Source organism: Vombatus ursinus, unplaced genomic scaffold (genome assembly GCF_900497805.2).
Source record: "Vombatus ursinus unplaced genomic scaffold, bare-nosed wombat genome assembly UNPS02007284.1, whole genome shotgun sequence".
Lineage (NCBI taxonomy): Eukaryota > Metazoa > Chordata > Mammalia > Diprotodontia > Vombatidae > Vombatus > Vombatus ursinus.
In genome coordinates, this window is record NW_020947062.1 from 17,674,747 (window position 1) to 17,697,864 (window position 23,118).

General features: G+C 35.8%; 1 protein-coding gene across 1 annotated transcript in view; it reads left to right on the forward strand.

Moving 5' to 3' along the window:
- Positions 1-23,118, forward strand: part of MEIKIN (meiotic kinetochore factor) — a 153,181-nt gene that overhangs the window by 76,226 nt on the left and 53,837 nt on the right. The window contains exons 10-11 of the mRNA XM_027849027.1: positions 136-235; positions 21,195-21,325. Of these exons, the coding sequence (XP_027704828.1) occupies positions 136-235; positions 21,195-21,325 (231 nt within the window). The remainder of the gene's footprint in view (positions 1-135; positions 236-21,194; positions 21,326-23,118) is intronic.

The following is a 23,118-nucleotide window of genomic DNA, read 5'->3' on the forward strand; positions in this document are numbered from 1 at the left end:
CATTTTCTCTGTTTCTAATCTCTTTATATGCAAGCTGTGGCTTGGGAAGAATGTTTATTTTGTAGCAGAACTAAAGCAACTTAAGGAAATAAGACATCTGGAGTAAGCCATACTGTATTTTTTTTCCTTTTTCAGGCTCAATGCATTGCATCTGAAATGTGCTGTATTATTAAATCATCACCAAGAAATAGATGCACACAGATGTTACGTTGCTGTCCTAAAGGAATATCTAAAGGTACTAGAAGTAAGGTAGAACACCCTTTCAAAATGGTATAATGTTTTTCACAGTAAACGAAGATGTCTCTAACTTTTCTTCCTGTTAAAGACATCATTATTCATTTCATCAGGCATGTATTAATATGAAACTACTATGTGCACAGCATTCTATATTTTGGAGAAGTATAAAGATAAGTAATGGTATAAATCAAGGGTGGGGAACCTGTGGCCTCGAGTTTACATGTACCTTCTAAGTCCTTGGGTGTGGCCTTTTGTCTGAATCCAAATTTTACAGAACAAATCCTTTTATTAAGGAGATTTGTTCTCTGAAGTTTGGATTCAGTCAAAGGGCCATACTTGAGGACCTAGAGGGCCACATGTGGCCTCAAGGCTCCAGTTTCCCCACCCCTGGTCTAAATCCTTCATGGAACTCACAATCTAAAGGGAGATGGGTCACATCCATAAATAACTTGAATATAGAATAGCTTATGATAAAATAAGTACAAAGTGCTATCCATGCCAAGGAGAAAAATATTATTTCTGATAAGAGGAAGGAGGGACCATTCTGTGTGTGTGTGTGTGTGTGTGTGTGTGTGTGTGTGTGTGTGTGTGTGTGTAAATAAGTAGGGAGGGATACCATTCAGCAAGTCATAGAGAAGGTGACCTTTGACCTAGCTTTTGAAAGATGGGTATCACTTTAGCAGTTGGGGATAAAAGGCAGGATACCACATGTATAAGAAATGTTGTGAGCGAAGGATTGGAAGGGGCACAGTATACGACATGTTTAGGACTTAGTGAGTAACCATTTTGGCTGAAGTATTTTGTGTTACCATCATCATCATTTGAGCAATGCTGTACTCATAAGCCAGCACTACACAGAATCAGTTGGTGAAGGCCATTTGAGTGCCTCATCATTGAAATTGATGTCAATCACATAGTTTCTAGTTAGGAAAAGGCTCTTCCATTGGCCAAAATTGTTGATTTTTAGATTCAAAAACTATGATATCTATAATCATAGACATAGTGTTCTTTATGAAAATCATTATACTGCCTTTGCCACAGGTCAAGCGGGAAAAAAAAAATATAAATAGTAAATGGCAGTCCAGCATCTGCCTTAAGAAGCCTTTGATGTATGTTTAGTGCATTGATTTTGGAGGTTCTTAGAGGGTAAAATCCTAGCAATGAGCCTGCGCTGTCATGATTGAAACTGGGGGAAGTACTGTCAAATGATATGCAAACTGGTGGTCCATGAAACTTGGCACTATAAGATGGAGCAGATATGTTTCTGTTTGACATACCACTTCTGGGGATGATAAATATATTTATTACCAAAAGGAGTCAGTTCATGTTTTGTCTCTTACTGAAGAGACAAATAAATAATTGTTATTTTTATTATATTTATTGTTATATATTTAGATGATATTTTATATATTTTTATCATTAACTATTTCTAGATTACTTTAAATAGTAATTGTATTCTTTTATTGATTGATGAATTGGAGTTGGAAGATCTGTTTTTGTGTTCTTACCACATTATTGTTTCTCCCTCAATCATTGTTTTATACTCTATGTATTTCTTTGATTTTTAAATGTTTGTCAGAATAAAGTTAAGTAAAAAAGGACCATGGTAGGTTATGGATTTTGACGTTAGTCAGCAGGTAATAGGGAACTCTTGCAGAGATTTAGCTAGAGGAACAACATGAACATAAGCAGAGACAAAACCTTGCCAACAAAGCCTAAATAGTCAAAGGTGTGGTTTTTCCACTAGCAACGTATGACCTTGAGAATTGGACTATAAGGAAAGCTGAGTGCTATAGAATTGACACTTTTGAATTGTAATGCTGGAGAAGACTTTTGAGAGTTCCTTTTACAACAAGGAGATCAAATCAGTCAATACTTAAAGAAATTAATTCAGACTAATCACTGGAAGGTCAAATATAGAAGCTGAAGCTTAAATACTTAAATATTGAGAACACAGGACTTGTTGGAAAAGACCCTGCAGTTGGAAAGATTTAAGTCAAGAGGAAAAGGGGGTGGCAGAGGATGAGTTGGATATATGGTGTCATGGAAGTAACAAATATGAGCTTGAACAGACTTCAGGAGATAGTAAAGGATAAAAGGAACTTACATGCTGTGTCCCATGGAGCTACTAGGAGTCATATGCAACTGAACCACTAAATAACAACAACAAAAAACAACATGATCAGATTTTTGTATAAGAAAGATGAAAGTTGCACATGTTTTTAGAATGAATTAAAAGGAGCAGAGATTGGAGGTTGAAAGCTTGTTAGAAAGCAATAGGCCCTTTGCTAGAATGGTGGCAGTGAAAGTAGAAATCATTCTATTAGTCAACATGTATTTACTAAGTGCCTACTATATTTCAGGCAAAGTGCTAGGTGTTGGAAATATAAGTATGAAGAGTGAAACCATCTCTACTTACGAAGAACTTTTATTTTAATGGGGAGAAAAGAACATAGAAAAATAAATACAGAAAAATACGAATGAATGAATGAACAAAGCATATGTTAAATACTTTGTGCAAAGCACTGTGCTAAACGCTAGGAATACAAATAAAATAAGGAAGACAATCCCTGCTCACAAGGAGCTCACATTTCTAATGAGTGAAAACAACATATATGGAAATTTAATAAATATTAAGTTAATAAATATAAATACATACTGTCATTAAATGAGGAAGGGAAAGTGAATACACATTTATATAGTGCTTTTATGTGCCATACATTGTGCTAAGTGCTTTTACAAATATCTCATTTGATCCTCACAACAACCCTGAAAGATAAATGCTATTATTATCCTCATTCTCACAATTGAGGAAACTGAGGCAAATAGAGGTTAAATGACTTGCCCAGGGTCACACATCTAGGAAATGTCTGAACGCTGATTTGAACTCAGGTCTTCCCAACTCCAGGCCCAGCACTCTATCCACTGCACCACCAGCTACCTCAGTACAATCAATTTAAGATAGTTTGAGGAAAAAGAGTATTAACCATTGTGGGGTCAGCAAATCATCATGCAGAAGACGATGTTTGAAAGGAAAAGGGGGGACTCCTTAAGGTAAAGTTAAGGAATGAGATCATTCATGTCATATAGAATGACCAAAGCAAAGGCATGTGTGAGGAACAGAAATAAGTCCAATTTTGTTGAATAGCAGTGTATGGTAAGGGTAATACTGTCCAAGATTGTGTGTGTGTGTGTGTGTGTGTGTGTGTGTGTGTAGATATATATATATATATAATGTCCAGATTGTATAAGCTTTTAAAAGCTAAACAGAGTTTATTTTTTATCCTATGGGCAGTGTAAGCTTCCTATAAGAAATCACACAGAAAAGAAATCATAGGAGTTGGTTGAGTAGGATGGTCACATGGTCGGATATGTATTTAAGGAAAAGTACTTTGTCAGGAGTACGTAGGGTATGTTGGTGCAGTGAGAGACTTGAAGTGATAATCTAGTTGAAAGGTAACAAGGCTAACAAGGCTATGAACTAAGAAGGATAGGGTGATTTTCTGGTTGTGTTTCCAATGTAATGACAGACTAGGCATTTTCCTCAATCCTCACTCTCACACACACACACACACACACACACACACCAAACGCACGCACACACACACACACACACACACACACACACACACCAAACGCACACCCAGAAGAAGAATTTTGTGCCACAGAAAAAGTTCAGCTGAATCCACAGGACAAGAGAGAACCCCAACAAATTTTATCAGTTAACACCAGAAAACATAATTCTTAAAGAACTCACTCAATATCCCTTCTCTGCCAGCTTCCACAATCCAACAAAAGTCCTCCTACAGTAGAGACTGCTGGTACCCCTTCCCAACTCTCCACAAGGCAGATTCTGATTCTGTCCAACCAGGTGAGAAGGAGCATGGGGAGAATTAGTTCTGCTTTCTACTTACAGTCACCCCTAGGTTAGAGAACACCTGGGTACAGAGTGAACACCCTCCCCATAGTCTTCCTGTAAAATAAGGGGTAAGGATTTATTTAGCCTAGCCAGAGAAGAAAATTATGAGAGTCAAGAGAAAAACTGGGGCAGTGTGCCCGCATGCACTGAAGGCACGAAGGCTGAAATCCAGCCAAGGCCTAGTCTTGTCCCTGTGGAAGCTACGTAAAGCAGTGTCTGAATCCAGAAAATGTAAATCCCCAAGGAAGAGGCTGAGGCAGCTTTGTAGTTCAATCCCAGTGTTGTAACCACCATGAAAGGAAGGAAAAACCTGAATACTATAATACAGGAAATAGGAATTTTAAAAACTGCCCAGAACTGAATTCAGAATAGAAAGTATCAACTAATAAAATCTATAAACCACCTTTAGAAAAATACACTCTTTAACACATTAAATTTAGGAATTCTAATGATAACTGATTTTTCAGGCAGCCAGGAGAAAGTTGTTCAAATATAAAGGAAAGAACAATTGAATAACAAACTATTCCGTATCCACTAGATACCACAGCTAGGTAATAGAATAATATATTTCAAAAAGAGGAAGAGCTCAAGTTTTGAGCAATGAAAAATTATACACCCTTTGTTAGAGATTGAGCTAACACTAGCACTGTTTTCATTCAAGTTTGATTTTGGAATAAAGTGAGGCACTCATAAGTTATCGAACAGTTAACAAAAAGATTGATTACTTTGCCCTAACACAGCAAGGATATGCAATAAGGGTGCCGTGATATTTATCTTCAGTTTTGGTAGATGCAGCCTCTCCTACCTCCTTATGGAAGCACATATGATTTGCAGATCATAAGGGCAAAATTTGGTGACTTAGACCCATTCAGGCACCCATCAAGTCTGAGAGGACTTGTCTCCAAGTGGCTTAAGACTTTTTACGCTCTTAGGTAATCAGAAAGCCACATCAGGGAAGCTGGAGCCAATAAGATCCCAGAGAAACATGTTTCTTTTTTAGGAAAAGATAATCCCTGTCACAGAAGGAAAGGAGAAGGTACCTGGTCCTACCCCATGTTGGGGTAGGGGGAAAAGAAGCTACATCAAAGAAGCATGGACCAGTCAGGTCCTGTGGGTTAACTTCGTCTCTTTTTAGGGAAAACTAATACCTGGCAAAGGAAAGAAGAAGGAGGCATGAGCCTAACCTATGTTGTGAGGAAACACTGGTAGATATTGGTTCTATTACACTCTATAAACCTGAGCCTAGTCATTAATAATAAAATGGAATTCAATGAAAGGGAAGCATTTGAAGCATTGGGGTGGGGGTGGGAGGGTGGAGAACAAAGACAAAGCTAAGCCAAAAATTCAACTTGCAAACATCCCAAAGAACAAACACAAGAAAAGTAAGTAAGTTTAGTTGCCAAGGAAAGAATAAGTAATGAAATAAACTACTTCATCATTATTTTTTAAAAAAGATAAAGACTGACCTGCAGGGTAAAAATGAAACAAAACAAAAATGAAGAATCAGTAAGCAGTTTTTAAAAGTACACAAAGGGATAAATAGATAGTCACTCAATAAGCATTTATTAAGCACTTACTGTGTTCCAGGCACTGTGCTAAATTCTAGACATACAAATATAAACAAAAGGGAAAAATAATCCTTACCCTCGAGGAGTTTACATTCTAAATTAGACTTATGTGTTTACATCACATAAAAGGAGGCTGAAAAGGAAAGGAGACTGGGACTGGGAGAAGGGTACCTAGTGTGGAGGCATGATGGAGAAATCTAAAGGAGTGCAGCCTGGTAAGAAATGTAAACTGTGTCAACCATCAGTGTTTGGTCTAAAAAGAGACAAAGAGGTTGTAAATGTGCTGTTTATTTTCTCTATAAGCTCGTGATACCCATACGTCCATGCACGGGAGTTCAGTTAGAACTGAGCTCAAAGGAAGGTCAGTTAAAAGAGTACCCATAGAGTAAGGAAGTGTTCCCTCCTCTCTCTCCTTTGACTCAGGATGCCTGTGTCTTTTGTCAGCCAAAATTATAATTGCCATGGAACAAGAGAGTGCCCTCAGGATGTCTGGTTTCTGTCAGCCATAAATGAGGGAGTGTCTTAAAATAAGAAAGTGTCATAACAAGATAGTGTCTTAACAAGAGAGGACCATAAAACAACAAGATAAGAGAAATGTTGTTAATCAAGACAGGGTCCAGTTCAAGGTACCTGGTCTTTATCAGTCATAAACAAGAGAATGCTCTCAGCAGCTTAATCTAGAAGAACTTTGGGTTCACTCAGAGAGCGTCGCAAGGCATTATTGGTATATTACCTCAGAGTGGGCTAAAATGTCTTTTTCTGATTGGCCAGTCTAGTTTTTTGGCCTTCTTCAGGTGACGAAGGGCTCAAGGGAGCCCAACATTTCCTCCTTTTGGTCAAAGGTGTGCTGAAGGTGCCACCTGCAGACCAAGGAAAGTATGAGAGAAAACTCCTTGTATCAATCTTTGGATTAGAGTTTCTGGTCAGCATAATATAGGTCCTTGGTTAAAGATACATAGAGATGGTCCAGTTTCCCAGCCATGCAGGGCTAGGTTCAAACAATACAACAAAGTTGTTTTCACAATTTCCATAATTGCATTATTACATCGTCAGGTACAGATCAAGCTGCTTAAAAGGTTCATAATGGACTAGTTTTGAGAAAGGAGATTTACTTACCACCAAGGTAACCAAGAAAATTTAAACGTAAACTACACAAAGCAATACAATCATTATCACCAATGTTAACTAACATCAAGTCTCCTTGTATCCCAGTAATCCATTCTCAATGTCCATTTAATCAGCACTTTTTGAGTCTCAGACGTCTTATGTAGTTATCTGGTCCCTACGTATCTCTTATTGGACAATAAGCCTTATTCTCAGAACAGCTATAAAGGGGGTTTTGTTTGTCTGGTTCCAAATACAGAAGTTTCTAGATAATTCTGACAGTATAATTTAGTAAAATCACTTAAATTTGGTTCTCCAATTTTAAAACCTTGGGGAATTTCAGTTTAGATAACCATTTGCTGTTTCTATCCTTACCTAAATCCTGTACCTGATATAAGAATCTTTTAAAAATTTTGAGGGTCCAACCATAAAATGAGCTCTTCTGCCTTTTAAAATTATCAGATAGATACCTTAATAATGAGAAAGAAATTTCATGTTTTTTACCATTTTCCATGCAATGTATATGTAAAATCCAATTTTGAGACCCTACTACCAAAACATGCTCATAGCCTAAATTTCCAAGATAGATAAATTTTAGAAGGCAATCATATATATCTATATATAGTTCTTAGAGAAAAGTCCAATCCTGTTGCTTTTCTTAAAATTTACTATTTCATTTAATTAGAAAACTATCACATTACATCTTTGTCTAATCATTCCTTAGAGGGATAACATCCCTATATTATTATCTGACCACAAATATAGGTTAAAACTGTAAGATACTCATACTTGCCTCCTATTATAGTGACTCAGAGATGTTCCAATATCAATCTATTATTTATTGTACTTACAAAACTTCTTGATTATAGAAATTTGCTATAAAGGAAGAATAGTAACATAACTATACATTAAAGGAATAGTGCTTCTCTAACTTCATGCCAATTTCAGGCAAAAGTTACATAGATGGCCAATTGCATTGAGTCAGGCTTAAAGCTAGTCAGGTGGGATATTTTCCATTCTATGTGTCATATTGGGGAAATTGAGTCAGAAGAATCCTATCTCAGCCCATGCAAATAGACATTCTCCTAGCCTTTCCCATGAGAACATCCCCTGCAGTTCATAGATGTAAAACCCTATAGGGTTGCTAGTATCATGGGTCATCAGCTCAATAGCATTCCTTGATGATCATACCTGGAGTCAGATTCAGAATATCAGTTAACAGTACCATAAAGCCTTGAATAGCAAGTTCCAATAATCAAATCTTCAGGTGGGTTCAACTTTCAAGGATCACATAACCTAGATAATAAGTATTGACTATAATCTCACATTAGTAACAATAAGAGATTCATCACAGAAAAATACTACTGCTCTCAGAATCCCTTTAAACAATGGGAACATCTTTAAGTTGAATCTTAAGTAGTTTGCCTGTACATGTTCTAATTCCAGATTAAATAACAAACTTAAGTAAAATCAGATTTCCCATTAAGATAACACAAGATACATAAGTTACTACTCTTCGCTCACATAACTGTCTATTGAGATTCTATTCCTTAAAACAAACAAACAAACAAAAGAGGTTCCTGACTTTAACCTCACAACTTAATAGATTTACATCTTTGTTTCACAAGCTTGTTTACCCTTCTCTAATTATAGTTATCATTCTTCAGGAATTGAATCTTATATGTATGATAAGTTCAAACACTAATTTAACTCTTGCTTAAGCCATGGAATGACTACAGATTTAGATCAAAACAGCAAGATCTCTCCCCACTTACATAGCTCATTACAGTAATTTAACAATAAATTAGCTTACAAATGAAAATTTAGTAAGCCTTCTAAAAAATCACACAAAGATTTTTACAAAACATTTCTTCCTCAAAGTATTTTCCTTTCTTAAAAACAGCTTAAAATTGATTCTGATGTTAAAAGGAATAATCACTAAACTTTTATGAAATAAATTAGTTGGAAATCTCTTAAATGATAAAGATCTCTCTTTTCAACCTTAAAGCATAAATACATTTTTAAAATTGAGAATTTATCAAAACTAAGGTGGTGTAAAATGTTTTTAGGTAACATAAATAAATCCCCAAAGTTCTAAAACAAACTAAATTTTTAGTTACCACAAAATTCCTAGATACCACCTCCCTGTAGTTAAAAAAGTGTTTGTAATGGGGAAAAAAGATTCATACCTGATTAAATTAGCCTTAGCACAATAACAAAGTTTACCAGGCCTTTAAAAATTTACTCAGTGTCTTTTCTTCCCTTTGTCTTTAAATATATCACTAGAAATTAAGAAAATAATTAGATTCTGGAATCTCACATAGATAGTAAATGTGGTAGTTCATAAACCTCCAAACTAACATATATATAAGTATATATCCTTAGATGAAGAAGACTTGAAAATTACATCCCTATTTTGTGCAAGGATTGCCATTTACTCAGTAGGAATTCCACAACACAGAAAATTCTTGCACAGGGTTGATAAGAATTTTAGATGAAAGGGCAGGTGCTAGCTGGCTCCTGTACCTCATACTGTCACATTAGGTGCTACCAAGGGCACCTGGATTCTCTCAGGCAACAGCTGTGTGGGACCTGCCAAAGGCTGGTCCTGCTGTAGAGACACCAACTGACCGGGGTTTGGGGGTGCAGCAGAGGGCACTGCCTAGGGACTGGCATGGCTGGTGCCATTGGTGGTATTTCCTGGTGGTAAGGCTCAGGGAATGCTTGGTGTGGGACCTAACCCATTCCCCTTCCCAGAGCTTCAGGAGCTGCTGGGACAGGGTGGGCAGGATATACTGCACCTGGGTGATACACACAGGCTTGCCTAGAGGCATGGGCTGCAGGATGCACAGGGACACAGGGTCGTGCCAGTGGGTGTTATTCCCCCTCTCCCTCTGCTAGGGATTATTGGTATGTTAACTCAGAGAGGGCCAAAATATCTTTTTCTGATTGACCAGTCCAGGTTTTTTGCCTCCTTTGGGTGATGAAGATGAGTCCACTCAGAGTGGGGCTGTCTTCACATGATCCAGGAGTCCACACCCACAAGTTTGTAGCTGTGGGAGTAGTCAGGCCCAACAGCTGAAAATATAAAAATTAGAGAAGTGAAGGGAAAGAGGTAGAACTGATTAACCATAAATTAAACCCTACATGAATCAATGTATTTTGTGGGACAAAATTTCAAAGTGTAAGGGTGCTTAATTGGAAGATGGGAGGTAGAAGACAGAGGGATATATGTGGTCAATCCTGATCAAACGTATGACTAAATAATGAAGGGATGATAGTTCCTATAGTCTCTTAGCAAAAAGACCTGCAAAAGAATAGGAGAGAACATAAGGAAGACATTGAGAATGGAATAATGAAAGGGAGCATATGTTAGTCCAATGGAGAGAGGAGGTGCCAGTGAAGAACACTGTCTTTGAGAAAGAGGTATATGCTGCCATAGGAGGTGAAGAACTTACAATAGGTTTAATCTGAGAGGAAGTTGGTACACTGGGAAATCACTTTTCTCAGGAGAAAGGAAATTAGAGCTTCTAGGAGCAATTGGAATTTGTGGAAGTACATTGACCCAGAGTTGAGAAAGCTATGGAAGAATAATCAGAAAGAGATCAGGGAATAGAATTAGTCTGAATGATTTGGGACATAGGATAATCTCTACCATAAGTCTGTACTCCTATTCATATTGCTTCCCTCATGAATTGATATATATGAGTGAGGGAAAACAGGAAAAAGGAACAATGGGGAAAGATCTACAAACATAATAATGTAAATTGATTAGAAGAGGGGGCCCAAACCAGTATTTTAGAATCTTTAACTCCATAAGGAATACAAATACATTTTTAAAAGAATAAATAAGAATATAAGGTAACAAATCAAAGAATAAAGATTCAGAATAGCAAAAAAGGGAAAAAAATTACTTAAGAGAATGCAACAAAGAGATTCTCCTTAGACAAAGGTGCAGAAAAACCTAACAGACAAAAGAAGTTGAAGAAAGCAGGAGAGTGTTTGAAATAATGTGGTAACAGAAAGGGGAAAAAGAAGAAAGGCAAGAAGTAAAAAAATACATAACATAATAACTAGCATTTATTTAGGACTTTAAAGTTTTTATTTTCTAGTCTTAATAGTAATTTATTTTTTCCAATTATGTATAAAGACAATTTTAGCATTAATTTTTTATATAATGTTGAGTTCCAAATTTTCTACTTCCCTCTCTTCCCCACTCCGTAAGAGAGTAAGCAATTTGATATAGGTTATATATGTAGCACTTTAAAGTTTAGAAAGCACTTTATATGTTATCTCATTTGATTCTCACAACAACCATGTAATTTATCCCCATTTTTCATCTGAGAAAACTGAAGCTGCATTCTAAGTCCTTCACCTTTCTAGCAGGAGGTAGGTGAAACAGCTGGAATTTAACAAAAAACAGACTGAGGCAATTCTCTGAGTGACATATCCTTTATTAGCAGGTTCATGCAGCCTGCTCACAAAAGGGTCTTATTGGCTACCTTTCATTTGTTCCAAAAGACCCAGAGCTACGACTGACAGTGTCTTTATACCTAAGTGTGCTTTACTTCTGATTAACCTGACAGTATCTCATTTTAGTCCTCCCCTGGCAACCCTAACTGGTGAAAATTTTAATGAGGAGGTGGACTAAGAACTTTCAGCTTCTCCCTATTACTTCATCATGGTGAGAGGGGAGAACCAGCAAAGACATCTCTTAAGGAGGACCTTGGCTCAAACTAGCTTTTGTTTACAGAGTAAACAGAGGCAAGTGGTTAACAAGCAGATGCTTTGGAGTCTGGAAGTAATTACCTGATTCTATTACACCCTTCAGAAAAGCTTTGTTTTCTGAGGAAATGGATGGATCCACAGTGAGATATTGGTAATAAATATAATCCAACATTAATTTTCCTCATAGGTGGTATGTTTCATCATTAGTCCTCTGGAATCTGTGACTATCCCTTTGTAAAACTAATTAAAATTAATTGCTGAAATGATATTGAGGAGGTATTTACCTTTCTATATGGAAATATGATATGTGTATCTTCTAAAAACTTTATCATCATTAAGTAGTTTAGAAGGATTCTAAACAGGATGTGGGAGTAAGTCAGTTATGTTGGGATGATGTAAGAAAAATGGACAGGTGAGAAGGAGTGATGCACTGGGAGAAGGGGCAAGGAAGAGGAAGAATGGGGAAAATAGGGGACAGCTAGGTGGTGCAGTGGATAGAGCACCAGCCCTGAAGTCAGGAGGACCTGAGTTCAAATCTGGCCTCAGACCACACACTTGACACTAGCTGTGTGACCTTGGGCAAGTCACTTCACCCCAAGTGCCTTAAAAAAAAAAAGACTGGGTAAAATCATCTCACATAAAAAAAGTATACAAAGAAGAACTTTTACAGCAGAGGGGAAAAATGAAGGGGGCCAACAATATTTGAACCTCACTTATATCTATAATTAGTTCAAAGAGGGAAATAAGTGTGTATATGTGTATTCAATTGGTAATAGAAATCTATCTTACCAACAGGGAAGTAGGAGGGGAAGAGGATAACCAAAGGGGGAGGGTGTTAAAAAGGAGAGAGCAGATAAATGAAGGCATTGATCAGAAGCGAAACATCCTTTAAAAGAGGGATGATATAAAGAAAAAGGAACGATAAATGGAAGAAAATAGGATGGAGGGAAATACATAGTTAGCAATCATAACTTTGAATGTGAATAAGATGAATTCACCCATAAAATGGAAGTGGATAGCAGAATGGACTAGAGACCAGAATCCAACAGTATGTTATTTATAAGAAATACACTTGAAACAGAGACACACACAGAGACTTAAAATGAGGGAATCTAGTATGCTTCAACTGAAGTAAAAAAAAAAAAGATGGGGCAGCTAGGTGGCACAGTGCCAGGCCTGGAGGCAGGAAGACTCATCTTCCTGAATTCAATTCTGGCCTCATGCACTTACTAGCTGTGTGACCCTGGGCTAGTTACTTATCCCTCTTTGCCTTAGTTTAATCACTTGTAAAATGAGCTGGAGAAGGAAATGGCAAACCACACGAGTATCTTTGACAAGAAAGTCCCAAATGAGATCAGGAAGAGTCAGACACAACTGGAAAACAACTGAACAACTGAAGTAAAAAAGGCAGGGATAGCAATCATGATCTCAGACAAAGCAAAAGCAAAAATAAAACTAATGGAAAAGTTGAGGGAAACTACATCTTGCTAAAAGGCACCATAGACAATGAAGTAATATCCATACTAAACATATATCCACCAAATGGCATAACATCCAAATTCTTGAAGGAAAAGTTAAGTGAATAACAGATGAAAATAGACAAAAAACTATACCAGTGGGGACTTCAATTTTCCCTTCTCAGAACTAGATAAATATAACCACAAAATAAGTAAGAAAGAAGTTAAGGAGATGAACAGAATTTTAGAAAAGTTAGATATGATGGACTTATGAAGAAAATTGAATGGAAATAGAAAGGAGTATACTTTTTTCTCAGCTGTACATGGCAACTTCAAAAAATTGACCATGTATTAGGACATAAAAATCTTGCAACCACATGTAGAAAAACAGGATTATTACATGTACCCTTTCCAGACCATAATGTAACAAAAATTACATTCAATAAAGACCTGTTGAAGCATAGATTAAGAATTAATTGGAAACTAATGTAGTCTGAAAGAATGATTGGGTCAGAGAAAAAAATCATAGAAACAATCAGTAATTCCATTGAGGAGAATGGCAAAAATGAAACAACATTCTAAAATTTGTGAGTTGGAGCCAAAGCAGTATTCGGGAGGCAAATTTAAAGCTCTAAACATATACATCAATAAAAAAGAGCAGATTAATGAATTGGGCAAGCAACTAAAAGAAAACTGGAAAATAAACAAATTAATATTCACCAATTAAACACTGAAATAGAACTCCTGAAAATCAAAAGAGAGATTCATAAAATTGGAAGTAAAAATAATGAACTAACAAATAAAAGTAAGATTTTGTGGGGGGGGGGGAAGAAAATAGATAAACCATTGGTTAATTTGACTTTAAAAAAGAAAGAAGAAAACCAAAATACCAGTATAAAAAATGAAAAGGGTGAATGCACCACTAATAAAGGTGAAATTAAATTATTAGGCCAGTAAAACTGACAATCTAAGTGAAATGGATGAATATTTACAAATATATAAACTGCCAGATTAACAGAAGAGAAAATAGAATACTTAAATAATCTTATCTTAGAAAAAGAAATTAATCTAGCCATTAATGAGCTCCCTAACCAAAAATCCCCAGGAACAGATGGATTTATAAGTGAATTCTATCAAACATTTAAGGAACAATTAATCTCAATGCTATATAAAGTATTTGAAAAATAGGTAAAGAAGGACTCCTACAAAATTCCATTTATGATACAGATATAGTTTTGATATCTAAACAAGGGAGGGCAAAACCAGAGAAACTATACACCATTTCCTTTATGAATATCAATGCAAAATGTTAAATAAAATACTAGCAGGGGGATTATAGCAGTATATCACAAAGATCATACACTATGAGCAGGTCAGATTTATTCCAGGAATGCAGGACTGGTCAATATTAGGAAAACTATCAGCATAATTAATCCAATATCATATCAGTAACAAACATCATATGATTATCTCAATAGATGCAGAGAAAGCCTTTGAAAATACAAAACCTGTTCTTATTAAAAATACAAGAAAGCATAGGAATCAGTGGAGCCTTTCTTAAAATAAGTTGTGTCTATCTAAAATCAAGACTTAGCTACTGTGATCAAGACAGTGATTTAAGATAATTCCAAAAGACCTGAGATAAAAAATACTGTCCACCTCCAGAGAGAGAAATGATAAACTCTGAATGCAGATTAAAGCATACTTTAAAAAATTTTAGTATTTTATTTTTCCTGTTACATATAGAAACAATTTTTAAGATTCATTTTTAAAACTTTGAGTTACAAACTTCTCTGTTCCTCCTTCCCCGCTCTCTGCCCCTTCACTGAGAAGACAAGCAATTCAACATAGGTTATACATGTGTAGTCATGTAAAACATTTCCATAAATCGTCATGTTGTGAAAGAAAACATAGACCAAAGGGGGAATGGAAGAAAAAAAAAACTCAAGAAAAATAAAGTGAAAAATGTACGCTTCAATCTGTATTCAGACACCATCAGTTCTTTCTCAGAGGACAGGTAGCATTTTTCATCTTAAGTCTTTCAGAGTTGTCTTGCATCATTGTATTGCTGAGAATAGCTGAGTCATTCATGCTGATCATCTTACAATGTTACTTTGTACACAGTACATTTAACTTTCCATGTAAGTCTTTCTAGGTTTTTCAGAGAGCATCCTGCTCATCATTTCTTATGGCACAATAATATTCCATCATAATCACATAGCACAGTTTATTCAGCCATTACCCAATGGGCATCCCCTCAATTTCTAATTCTTTGCCCTGAGAAAAGAACTGTTATAAATATTTTTGTACATATAGGTCCTTTTCCTTTTTGTTTTTTATCTCTTTTGGGATACAGACCTAGTAGTGGTATTGCTAGGTCAAAGGGTATGCATGGTTTTATAGCCCTCTGGGCATAGTTCCAAATTGCTCTACAGAAAAGCTGAATCACTTCTTTCATAAAATGACTAATATGGAAATATGTTTAATATTATTGTACATGTATAACCTATGTCAGATTGCATGCTGTCTTAGGAAAGGGAGGATAGGGAGGGAGAAAAATTTAGAACTCAAAATATTATAAAAGTGAATGTTGAAAACTAAAAATTAATTTTTAAAAAAAGGATGATTGAATCAGTTCACAACTCCAACAATGCATTAATGTCTCATTTTCCCCCACATCCCCCCCACCATTTGTCATTTTCTTTTCTGTCCTATTAGCCAATCTAATAGGTATGAGGTAGTACCTCAGAATTGTTTTAATTTGCATTTCTCCAATCAATAGTGAGTTAGAGCATTTTTTTTCATATGGGTATAGATAGCTTTACTTCATCTAAAAATTGTTCATAGCTTTTGATCATTTATCAATTGAAGAATGGCTCTTATTTTTTAAAATTTGACTCAATTCTCTATATATATGAGAAGTAAGACCTTTATTAGAGAAACTTGCTTCAAAATTTTTTTTTCGTGGTTACTATAGCTAGCTATATTTCCTTCCATCCTATTTCCCCCCTTGTTTATTCTGTTCTCTCTCTCCTTTCAGCCTGTCCCTCCTCAAAAGTGTTTTGCTTCTGATTACCGCCTCCCCCAACCTAACCTCCCTTATATGACCCCTCCCCTTTTCTTGTCCCCCATCCCCTCTTACTTTCCTGTAGGATAAGATAGATTTCCATACCCAATTGTGTGTGTATATTATTTCTTCTTTGAACCAATTCTGATAAAAGTAAGGTTCCCTTACTCCTCACCTATCCCATCTTCCCCTCCACTGTAAAAACTTTTTCTTGCCTCTTTTATGTGAGGTAATTTACCTCATTCTACCTTATCCTTTCCCTTTCTCCCAGTACATTCCTCTCTTACCCCTTAATTTTATTTTTTATATATCATCCCTTCATATTAAACTTACACCTGTGACCTCTGTCTATATATACATTCCTATCTGCCCTAATAACAAGAAAGTTCTTATGAGTTACAAGTATCATCTTCCCATGTAAGAATGTAAAGAGTTTAGCCTTATTAAGTCTCTTATGTTTTCCCTTTCCTGTTTACCTTTTTATGCTTCTCTTGAGTCTTGTGTTTGAAAGTCATATTTTCTATTCGGTTCTGGTATTTTCATCTAGGAAAGTCCTCTGTCTTGTTGAGTGTCCTCTTTTTTCCTCTGAAGGATTATTCTCAATTTTGCTGGGTAGGTGGTTCTTGGTTGTAATCCTTTGCCCTCCAAAATTTCGTATTTCAAGCTCTCCAATCCTTTAATGCAGAAGGTGATAAATCTTGTGTTATCTTGTGTTATGGCTCCACCATACTTGAATTGTTTCTTTCTGGCTGCTTGCAGTATTTTGTCCTTGACCTGGGAACTCTGGAATTTGGCTGTAATATTTCTGGGAGTTTCATTTTGGGATCTCTTTTAGGAGGTGATCAGTGGATTCTTTCAATTTCTATTTTACCCTCTGGTTCTAAAATATCAAGGCAGTTTTCCTTGATAATTTCTTGAAAGATGATGTCTAGGCTCTTTTTTTGATTATGGCTTTCAGATAGTACAATAATTTTAAAATTATCTCTCCTAGATCTGTTTTCCAGGTCAGTTGTTTTTCCAGTGAGATATTTCACATTGTCTTCAGTTTTTTCATTCTTTTAGTTTTGGTTTATTGTTTCTTGATTTCTCATAAAGTCATTAGCTTCCATTTGTTCCATTCTAATTTTTAAGGAATTCTTTTCTTCAGTGAGCTTTTGTACCTCCTTTTCCATTTGTCCAATTCTAATTTTTAAGAAGTTGTTTTCTTCAGTGAATTTTTGTGCCTGTTTTTCCATTTGGCCAGTCCTGCTTTTTAAGGCATTCTTCTTCTCGTTGGCTTTTTGTAATTCTTTTGCCATTTGGCCTCGTCTGTTTTTTAAGTTGTTTTCTTCAGGATTTTTTTTTTGTGTGCGTGTGTCTCCTTTACTAAGCTGTTGACTTGTTTTTCGTGATTTTCTTGCATTGTTGTCATTTCTCTTCCCAATTTTTCCTCCATCTCTCTCCCTTGATTTTCAAATTCCTTTTTGAGCTCTTCCATGACCTGAGACCGATTCATATTTTTCTCGGAGGCTTTGGATGTAGAAGCTTTGACTTTGTTATCTTCTTCGGAGTATGTGTTTTGATCTTTCTTGTCCTCATAGTAACTTTCTGTGGTCAGAATTTTTTTCCATTGTTTGCTCATTTTCTCAGCCTATTACTTGACTTTTAATCCTTTATAAAAGTCGGACTCTGTTTCCAGGGTGAAGGGCATACAGTTCCAAGCTTCAAGGGTTTTGTGCAGCTATTTTCAGAGACACTTCCCGGTAAGTTTTCATTTCTTCTAAGGTGGTATGATCTAAGGGGAGGTGTTTACTACTCTCCTGGCCTGTGCTATGGTCTGTGAGTGACCACAAGCACTCTTTTTTACTCTGGAACTGTGAGGAGAATCCACTGTGGCCCAAGCTTTGGTGTGCTAATGTTCCTCCTTGCCTTGGGACTGCCACCCAAGACTGTGACCCTGATCCAAGGAAGGGCAAAGCACCAGAATCCTGCCTTAGTGCTAGCAAAAAGACTCCTGTAATCTCCTTTTCACCAGTTGTTTGACCCCTTTATCTTCTGTTGGCTGAGAGCTCCAGAAGCAGCTGCTGCTGCTGCTGATTCATTGGCTGCTAAGGCCTACTCCTGGTTTCCTGGGGCCAGCATTGTGCTGGTATATCCTGTGCTGGACTGTGCTCCACTCTCACCCAGATGTGACAGACCTTTTAAGTTGTCTTGGGCTGGAAAATGGTTTCATTCTGTCTTTTTGTGGGTTCTGCCACTGTAGAATTTGTTTAGAGTCATTATTTAAAGGTATTTGCAGGGGTTTGGGGAAGAGCTCAGATGAGTCCTTGCCTTTCTCTGCCATCTTGGTTCCACCTGAAGCATACTTTTTTTTAAACTTTGTTTTTCCAGTGTTTTTTTTTTGTTTGTGTTTCTTTTTGCAACATGGCAAATGTAGAAATAGCTTTAAGCATGACTTCATGTATAATCAATATCAAATCATTTGCCTTCTCATAGAGGGTGGAGGGGCCAAAGGGAAGGAGAGAATTTGAAGCTTAAAATATTTTTTAATGAATGTTAAAAATATTTTACATGTAACTGGGAAATATTTAACAATATATAGAGAGATGTATATATATATATATAAAGATAGAGAGATAGATGTCTATAATATCTATCTCTCTCTATCTGTATCTATATCTATATCTATTTACATATATATATAGTAGATTTTAAAAATTCATTGTCAGTGGAAATGTGAATTGGTCCAGCCATACTAGAAAGAAATTTAGAATTTTAAAAGAAAGTAACTAAAATGTCTATCTTTGACCTAGGGACTCCACTGGTGGACCTGTACCTAAGGAGGTCACTGACAGAAAGGTCCCAAAGACACTAAATTATTTATGGTAGTACTATTTGTAGTAGCAAAGAATTGGAAACAAAAGAGATATCAGTCAATTGGGTAATGACTGAACAAATTATGATAGATTAATGTAATAGAACATTACTGTGTTATAAGAAATATCTAATATAACAAATCCAACATCTCTTGAGAATGAATACAACATCTCATGAGAAGTCTCATGTGAACTTTTGCAAGGTGAAGAAAGCATTACCAGGATAAAATATATACAATGATTATAAAAATATAAACAAACTACAACAACAAATAAATCAGCACTAAATTATTTAAGCTTGATTCCAAAGAAAAGAGATAAAAAGATACCTCCCCCATTTTCTTTGCAAGGGGGGGGGGGCTATGGGTGAGAAATACTACATATGTCATTCTTTTTCAATATGCTGGTTATTTTTGCTAATGTAACAGTATTAGGTGTTGCTGTGGAGGGCAGAGTTGTTCTACCAGTACTCAATCTTTCTTGCTTTTTTCTCACTACTAGACTGGACAAAGCAGAATTCTCAGGCCTTGCCTATCTTCTCCCTGTGGGTAGTATACATTATGAACCTTTCATTAGTCACTACTTTTTCTTTTCTAATCTATCTCTTCAGAGAGTTTTTTAACACTCAGTTACAACACTTAGCATACTCCTTAGCCAAGGGGCAGTATGTTGGCCCTCAGGTCTATGTGATATCCTCTCTGCTGTTTTATGGAGTTTAGATCTGAGGAAAAAATCAGGAAAATGACATTTTCAGAGCCCTGAATTAGTAAAATTATTAACATTCAGAGGTCTGGCTGTCTGCCCTAATTTAATTTTTTTTTTAAATCTAACAACTAACCCTTGGCCTCTCTCTGTTTAACACAAGGTAGGTACAGGAAATAATTAGGTAAAAGAGGTGATTGTAATATATTAGGATGTCTATTATTAGACAAGCAAGGAAAAAAGTTGGGAAAGAGGACAAACCATTTTTTGAACTTCCCTCCATCCTTGAAAAAGTAAGTACTACTTATCACCTCAGCCCTACTGCTCTGTTCTGAGATTTCTAAAGATGCAGAATAATTCACCTAAATGTCTCTCCCTTTTCTTCTGCAACTCCACCATCCTTTCAATTTCTTCTTTTGGTGTCTTCTGTTGGTTTCATCTGTGCCATCAGTGCTTTCCAGTTCTGTTTATTAAGTCCTGGGCAAGACTGGGGACTCTTAACTACCCACTTCACAGTCTGCTCTTTCATAGATCATATATGTCCCTTTTAAAATTCACAGAAAGTATTCAGCCCTCCTTTGGGCTAACAGATGGCAATAGTCCAAATCACTCGTGGGGCTTTGAGGGAATATTTGTCCTGAACTAAAAATCCCAGAATTCCAGTCAGTTCTGAAATCCTTGTTACATTTAGGGGTGGGGGAGAGAGGTATCTCGTTTATTCTTTATTGTAAGGGTATCACTGGAAGGGGGATAGGGAATGGCTAAATTTTAGAAATGTAAGTGATGTAAAAACTAAAGATATCAATAAAAATTTATTTTAAAGAATTTTATCATGGATCTCACTATGTAAAATTAGCTTGATTTATTACTTGAATTGATTATAGTAATTATAGTATGTTTACTATTCTAATGGCAAAGGTGACTGTAACATTTGGACTGTGAGATTACCTAGATTAGTTCCTGTCTTTACCACTGGCTGGCATTGTCAACGGGCTTCTGTGGCTTGGTAGTTTTCTGTCTTTGGCTCTAGCTCTATATGGCTCTAGCTCTATATGGCTCTCTTGTATGCTTGTTCTCTCTATGTCTTTGCCTGGATCTCTCCCTTTTCTGTGTGTTTTCATGTTGTGATGCAGTCTTCTGATGCTTCCCACCTTACTCTGGCTTATATGTTCTTTCTGGAGCTCTGGAACTTTTTCTCTTACTGTACCTGGATCTAATTTAGTTCTTTTCTCATCTTTCTCTTCTTTTCCCTCCAACTTTCTCATTCCTTCAAAAAGAACAAAGGAAAAATGGTGGCCTGATGTAAATTTGGTTTTTAGGTTACGTCTTGTGAACTAAAGAATCAAACTAAACTGCTGGCATGGAAACCAAACAACTGAATGAATTAAATTGTTTATTGCCAATTAGGCAACATAAAAGAAATAAATTCTTTAGGTTCAGGTAAACTTGATAACTAGGCATTTCTGATACCTGGGCAATAGTTTATATACTCAATTTTGAAATAGATTCTCTCAAAATTATCCTGGAATAATTTTCTGTTTCATTCTTTTCTCCTAGGTGTGATAAATGAGCCAGTGGAAAAGGAGAGATTAAAAACTAAGGGGAGAATGAACACTATTGAAAAGATAAACAGGCAGTGGAGAGAGGAGGTGATGGGACTAAGGGTTCAGGTAGGGGGGTTGGCATGGGTAAGGAGAAGGGCCTCCTCTTCTTAGGAGATTAGAAGAAAGGAGAAGAGACTGGAGTGTAAAGGAGGGGGTTGAGGTGATTTGAAGTATAGAATTGGCAAGACAGTAATTGCAAAGGATAAACTCAATTTTTTAATGAGATTTTGGTGCAGCAAAATTGTCCATAAAGCTGATTTTTTTTGAAATGCGATTTATTATTTTCCCAATATTTTCTATGACCAAATGATAGGATTTGCCCCAGGGAAAAAAATAAGTGGTAGACTAATTTTTAAAAAACTTTCTTGAAAAGGGATGAAGATGAACTGTTTCTAATGAATATAGTCACTCATGACAGTGTGTGTGTGTATACACACACACACACATATATGTGTGTGTTTATATATGTAAAAAACACAATACTTTGAAGACAATATGTCCTTTCAAAACAACATGCTTTTTTTTTTTTTTTTTTACTACTGGTCCAGGCCAGATACCCCAGTCACCTTCCAAGGACCATAGAAATTTCTCCAGTGATTAAAGAATCCCATATTCAAAATTTATCTCCTTTCCTTTTGACTTGAGTATTTGTATTACTTCAAAGTAGCATTGTAAAATTTGTTTTTAAAAATTGGTGCCTCCATCTATCTTTGCCTTGTTTATTTGCCTGCTTTGCATCATTGGGTGATTTAAGATGAATGTGTCCTACTATATTTCCTTAATTTTGAAATCTCAAAATAAATTAATTCAAAACAAAATATTTAATATCCTCTTATAATTGTAGATTTGTAATCACTATGATGCATGTAAATTTAGCAGTTAGAAAATAGGATTTCTGAACCATTTGTTACTAACCTAGCAATGGTATACTAAAAAAAAATCAAACTATAAAATTATAGTACAAAGTAATTGGACAAAAGTTATCAAAATCTCATTATTTAATAATTCAAGTGTCTTACCAGTTTTCTTTTCAAACCAATACAGAATTTCAACCATGTGTTGCCACATACCAGCTAAGCCATATGATTCTCTTCAGGGTAATAAGTTTTGTCCTAAGAGCAAAAATAATTTATTTAGTCAACCTCAATGTTCGATTTAACACTTAACTTATAATAATAGATTTTCTACTGTTAAATGTTTGTCCTCTATTCTACTTGCAGTAAGAATTAGTTTTTATTATTAGTCTTAAAATAATATCTGTTTCTGTAATCCAGTTCCATGTTTCAAGTTTTTTTTTAATTCATAGCAAACAAACTCCTCTTTCACCATTGGTGAGAAAAATATGGGATTACTGGGAAGCTTTTCATCAACAGAGACAGGCAGGTTTGAGGTAAGTTTAAGATTGACCAAATGGTCATAAACCCATGGGCTATGGAATCCATGTCATAATAATGACATAAAAAATGAAGCATTTTCAAATTGAACTATTTAAATAAAGTTCCTTATTCTCAGCCTGAGAATAAAGTTCAAATTATGCTCAGATGATAAGCTACAGGATAAGGTAAAGTACTTCTCTTTCCCTTGTAGTGATCTCAAAATTCATGCTCCACTAGAAAGTGGTTCAGTATTTTGATGGGTATGTTTTTATCTAACTTTCAATGACAAGTAATATAATTCTTTAAGTAACATTTAATTGTTAGATATAGTGGCTTATGGAGCAGTTGAATCAAATTAGAAAAGGTAAAATTATGGGAAAAGATAAAATTCTCCAATGACTCTTTATGCATCTCAAAAAAAAAATGTCACTCATTGAACATTTATTGAACACTTACCATGTATTTTCCAGGCACTGTACTAAGTGCTTATCATATAAAGAA